At 38.6% G+C, this 5707-nt stretch overlaps 1 protein-coding gene across 1 annotated transcript in view; it reads left to right on the plus strand.

The window, feature by feature from the left end:
• The first annotated feature begins 1723 nt into the window (after window positions 1-1723).
• LOC102206455 (serine/arginine repetitive matrix protein 2-like) overlaps window positions 1724-5707 on the plus strand; it is a 56306-nt gene continuing 52322 nt past the window's right edge. The window contains exons 1-2 of the mRNA XM_013916017.1: window positions 1724-1961; window positions 2057-2198. Coding sequence (XP_013771471.1) covers window positions 1892-1961; window positions 2057-2198 — 212 coding nt within the window. The 5' untranslated portion in view covers window positions 1724-1891. The remainder of the gene's footprint in view (window positions 1962-2056; window positions 2199-5707) is intronic.

The raw sequence follows: 5707 nt of genomic DNA on the forward strand, positions 1-5707 counted from the left end.
GGACACTGGCGCCACCGGGCCCTCTGACCACCACCAGTAGGCAACGGGTGAAGTGTCTTGCCCAAGGACACAACGACCGAGACTGTCCAAGCCAGGGCTCGAACCGGCAACCTTCCGATTACAAGGCGAACTCCCAACTCTTGAGCCACGATCGCCTAATAATGCAGATTCTCATGACTATTGATCAGCAACCACTGACCAAAACCCACTGATCAATGGCCATGAGTACCTTGAGTACCATTCACAGAGAGTTGGGGAATGGCTGCAATCGCAGCATTGTAAGATGGCGAAAGATGTACCCTTAGGCCCCCTCCTCGATTCAGAGATGGTCTTAGATGGTCAGAGAGGTATAAAATAATGGCGTACTGATCATGATAAGAAGTCCATTTGTAGACATACAGATATATGGTGATTCTTGCTTGTGTTATTTCTAAAAACACTAAACAAAAACCCAGCCTGTGATAAACGTAGAAGTCCTTAGTATATTTGATGATGCCAAAACTTTGTATAATACAATAATACTATACAGTGATCCAGCTACACTTACAGACAAGCTATAAATAATGTAATATGTGAGTCTATTTATTTCTATTTATAGCAGTTATTATTCATCTTAACTTGCATATACAAGTAGTTATCTTCACTGTGAGTCTCATTACTGCTAAAATTGATTTGAATTGATTTTCTTCAAAGTCGGACAGACATTGACTCAAAAAAAATTTTCCCCCGCCCCCTTTTTTTTGCAGCTATCTACTCAACTCCATCATCGAAGCCAGACTATGAAATACCATACCATAGAACAGCAGTCCCCAACCCCCGGGCCTCGGACCGGAACCGGTCCGTGAGTCGTTTGGTACCAGGCCACGAGAGTTGAGGCTCAGGTGTGAAATGTATGGTTTTCAGGGTTTTCAGCGTTATTTTGTTATCGTTTTTATCGTTAACTCTGTTTTCCTGGGTCTTTTCACGTATGTTATGAATAAATCTTCTTTTTTTCGGTACCGGTACTAGTTTTATTTTGTTGTATGTAAAGGCCGGTCCGTGAAAATATTGTCGGGCATAAACCGGTCCGTGGCACAAAAAAGGTTGGGGGCGGCTGCCATAGAACAGCACACGTCTGTATTTGGATGTATGCACATGCTCAGTTCTGTTTAAGTTAAATGTTTGTATAACTGTAACCCACTTTATCTCATTGGGTAATATTGTAGTTTTACAGAAGCTTGACTAAATACTTTGAAGCGGCTTCCTGTACAATGTTTGTGTCTGTAGCAGTCTAAAAAGATCAAGAAAAAAAACATGCTTCAGTAACACTTCAAAAATTAATTGTGCCAGGGTTAACAGATGAGACGTTTTGATCTTCTATGTATATCATAACTTATACTTTGCTTGCATCTGTCTCTCCAAAGAATCTCACTCCTTCCTCTTCAGTCTCTATCCCTTCTCCCCCTCTCCAGCTGCTGCCTCAGTGGGATGGGTGTAGTTTAGTGCCGCGTTCTTCCCGGATTGTCTTTCAGTCTCTCGCGGCTCAAATCCCGCTGAGGCCACTAATGGCTTAAGCCTCAAAAAATCTGAAATGCTTGAATCCTGGATCACCCTACCCCTGGGATAGCTGGAAATCTGAAATCAAGGACAACTGGAAAATATACTTTATAGAAAGCTGCAACGATTTACTGGCTATTTTTTCTGGGGGATTTTTTTGGGTTTTTTTTTAAGTATTTATCATGTAGCAGATTGGGCTGGTGATGTTCTCCGGTAACATAAAATACTTGTAAATGTGGATCTGCTTCTTCAGGATTTCATCACAAAAGAAATACGAGCACTGGATTTATTAAGAAAGCATTACATTTTTATTTGTAAACCTGGAATTCACAAAAATTCCCCTTTTTCTCTCTTAATGTTGGGATTGTTGGATGGATCAAGTCTTAAGGACTCAAAACTTTCTATCTTAAATAAAAATTGTGCAGGTGTGTATGAATGTGGTTAAACACAGGATTAAGTAAGGAAGTGTGAGCTGCTTGTGCCTCTGTTTGTGTGCATAAATGTGTATGGATGTTTATAGCCATGTTAGAGGAAAAGAAGGACCAAGGTTCTCCAAAACAGAACAAACCATCAAAGATCAACAGCGGCAACACCTGTCACTCGACATTGGGTAAAACCAAGTATATCTCAAACAGCGGCAACACCTTCAAACCTGCACACGGGTGAGAGAGGAAAATCTTTGTGTTTCATTTCTTTTTCTGTCTGCAAGTGACAAATGCAATGCATGTGTGCATTTTGTATTAATAATGCCTTTACCTTTCATATGTGTGGAGAAAATGTGAATATGCAACAAAAAAAAGTTTTAAAAAGTCATACAATCACAACCTGGATAAATGTTAAAAAACATTTTGCTAAAAAAAAAGAAATGTTATTTCTTTTGTTAGAAATAACATTTCTAACCAAATATAATATAAAATCAAGATTAAAAAAAAACTACCTTTGTCTTTTTAAAACATTTTTTATTGTGTGACTTTTTTCAGGGGGTACAAATACAAAGAATAACAGTACTAATGATGAATGTTGAGAAACAGTCAACCTTAAAATCCTGCTAAATGTTGGTGAAGACTTTTATCGCGACTATATTCTTGTATGTCACGTGTGCATATGGAACAATTAGCAAGTGGGAAATAGTCCTTTGGTATTAACCCTGGCCCAAACAGCTCTTACAGCTAAAGGAAGACAACAACTGCACGTGACAGGGCTATGCATGTATATGTGGGTGTCCCATCTGTCTAGATCCAAGTATTTAAAAGTTTTATTCATGTGTGTACATGCATGGTACCACCAAACATATGTTCTTTAGTTGATGACAACAATGAATTCCCTCGATTTCGATTCCCATTTCAATCAAATCCAGGTAGGAGGAGATGAATGTAAACATCTAATACCCAGCTGATATCACTGCAAAGTAAAGAGGGCAAAGAGAATAAAGCTCTGTAGTTATTCAGTAAAGTGGCCTAACAAAATGTTGAGGCTGTATATGCTAGTCCTACTTGCTGCTACAGGCATGTCTGAGAGATGTTTATGTGAGTCTTAAGATTAACTGCAGTGGAAGATTCCAGATTCGTTTGCTATATTAGAACAAGACGTTGACTTTGCTCCAAAATCTGGCTCAGAATAGCCAACTTGGTGAAGATGTTCCTTTGCTTGGTGTGAAGAAACTGTGGGCAACTCAAGATGTTTGGATAGAAGTTGTTAATTGTAACCACCTATGGTATCTTCATTGTTACCATAGCAGCTGTTTGACAGTTTGACTTTTAACTGGATCCATTAATGGTCAGATCACAATGTCTTTACCTTTCATTTGTATCGCCATCTCTTTTCTCAGTGTTTCATTCATTATTCACCCATTCACTCATTCACTGCAGTTTGCAGCCTTTTATTTCCATGAATGAAACCCACTCATTTGGTCATTCATCTGTTAATTCATGTATTCACTCATTCACCCATAATCCATAAGTTTTACATTTATGTAAGATCTATAAAACATTCAAGCTTGAAGTACTGTACTGTTTTATCTAGACTTTTAAAGAATAGAGTCATCCATCCATCCATCCATCTTCTTCCATTTATATGAGTCCTAGGCAGTCTAAACAGAGCTTCAGTCTGTCTCCCAGATTGCCGCCTTCATCTCTTTCAAGGTGACATCGCCAGCCAGCCCAGATACATAATCTCTTATTTATCTGAGAGAGCCTAGGTTCTCACCTATGAGGCACCGGAAGGCATCCAAGTCAGATACCCACTGAGAAGTATTCTCTAATTCCTGACTTAAAACTATGCCATCAAAACAATTGTAATTGATTTTAAGGGACCGCTCAGAAGACTGCAGGTGCTCCAATTAATAATAAAAACACATATTAAAGTGTTTTCTGATCTGACACCACTATTTCTTAGGCCTAGGAAATCTTGCACAAACCAGCAACCTATCAGTAGCTGTGACTAAAATATGAAGCTTAATACGAAGCACAAATCTTTACTTTTAAGTATCAGATTTAAGCATCAACTAATGGTGTTTTTTTTAATGAAGTTCAACACAACCACATAAAGCACAATTCTGGAGACAAGTTAAGAAGGTCTATGCTGATTTCATCCAAATGTATGACAGGATAAAATAAGAAAGGGATGGCACTTTAGATCCAAAGAGACCCCGTCGAGAGAGTGCCTTGGATAAAGATATGTGAATCTGGGGAGTGCCAAAAATTAGGAAAAGTGGTGACTGTGGTCATCTTTTACTTTTACATGGCTTGATGTTGGTTAGGCTAACTGTGGTGGGACAGATTTGGACAGATCAATGATGATTAAATTGCAATTATTATATTTTTTAGCCACCAGGTGGTAGGCATCAATGACACAAATTTTAACTTCTTTACAGGTTGTATTGACTTGATTTCAGTATTTATTGTGCTATAAATCTGTTTTTAACTGTACTAAAACATCTCAAATTGCTAAAGGCTGCACCATCTGCTTCTGCTGTTTTCTGTCAGCTGTTGCTCAGGTCGTGTACAGTGGGTTTCTCAGAGCTTTTCTGGCCATGTGTGCCCAAATTAAAGCTGTCAGTATGCTATAAAACTAAAACCAATTATCTATAGGAGGCTAAAGAGCCAGAGCTGAGCTACACTCCTTACCTTTACCTTATCTTACCTTTTCCATCACATATTAAGCCACTGATATAAAAACATTGACTAATTTCCTATGTTTAGATTATGTGATTATGCAAGATACTGAAATCTAAGCGCTCCTTCAGTTCAAAGACACACTGACCTTATAGAAACATTGTCTGAGTCACATACGCATTTAGCCTACATACTCACCATATGACCAAACACCTCGTAAATGTTTGAGAGGGTTTTGGTTTGTGAAATTTGATGCTGGTTATCATCCAAACCAGTGGATTTAAAAGAGCAGCTGTTCCCTTTTCTCCACTTTGTCGTTTTTGCTTTTTTAAATGTATTTATTTATTTATTTTTACCATCATTTCTTCTTTACTTTTCCTCTTTAATGTGCAAGCATTCTTCCTGGAGTTCCCACCATTCATTTTCATTATCTTTTGTGGCTTTGCCCTTCCATGCCCGTTGGCCGGGACGCTTTAAAGTAGTTTTCCAGACAATCTGGATCCAGTCTGTCTGATTTTACTGTGTTCCTCAAACCTAAGTCCAAGTCTGTGTCATGTCATTTAACCCCTTAGCAGTCCTACAAATTTACAATTAGTCCCCTAAACCATCCAATGTACCGTGGGCGGTACGTCCGACTGCTAACAGGTTAACATTAAAAATTATTAGTCAGTGCAACCCCCAATACATTATGTATATGCTACGTCATGAAATCTTGAAACCTCAAGTCTAAGAAAATATATTTTTTTTAAGTTGTATGGAAATATCTGTGCCTAATTGTTGTGGCTTAAAACCTGCAGTTGCTTTATTTTTGGCCACTTGAGGGTGATAGAAAACAATTTCCGCTATTGAGGTTTGGTGTGCGTTGCTTGAAAGTTGTCCATCCTGTGTATTCCTTGACTCTTTTGGAGGTTATTAGCTCGTTCTAGGTGAAACTCAGAGATGGTGTAGCACCAAAATACTCCCAATGATTGTTTTGGTTGCTAGCAGATTACCATAGTTGCCATTTTTTCATGATTGTGTGCAAATACTCACTAACCAGGGACGTGCAGAGGGGGGGG

Source organism: Pundamilia nyererei, unplaced genomic scaffold (genome assembly GCF_000239375.1).
Source record: "Pundamilia nyererei isolate P.nyererei 1_Seehausen unplaced genomic scaffold, PunNye1.0 scaffold00427, whole genome shotgun sequence".
NCBI classification, from domain to species: Eukaryota; Metazoa; Chordata; class Actinopteri; order Cichliformes; family Cichlidae; genus Pundamilia; species Pundamilia nyererei.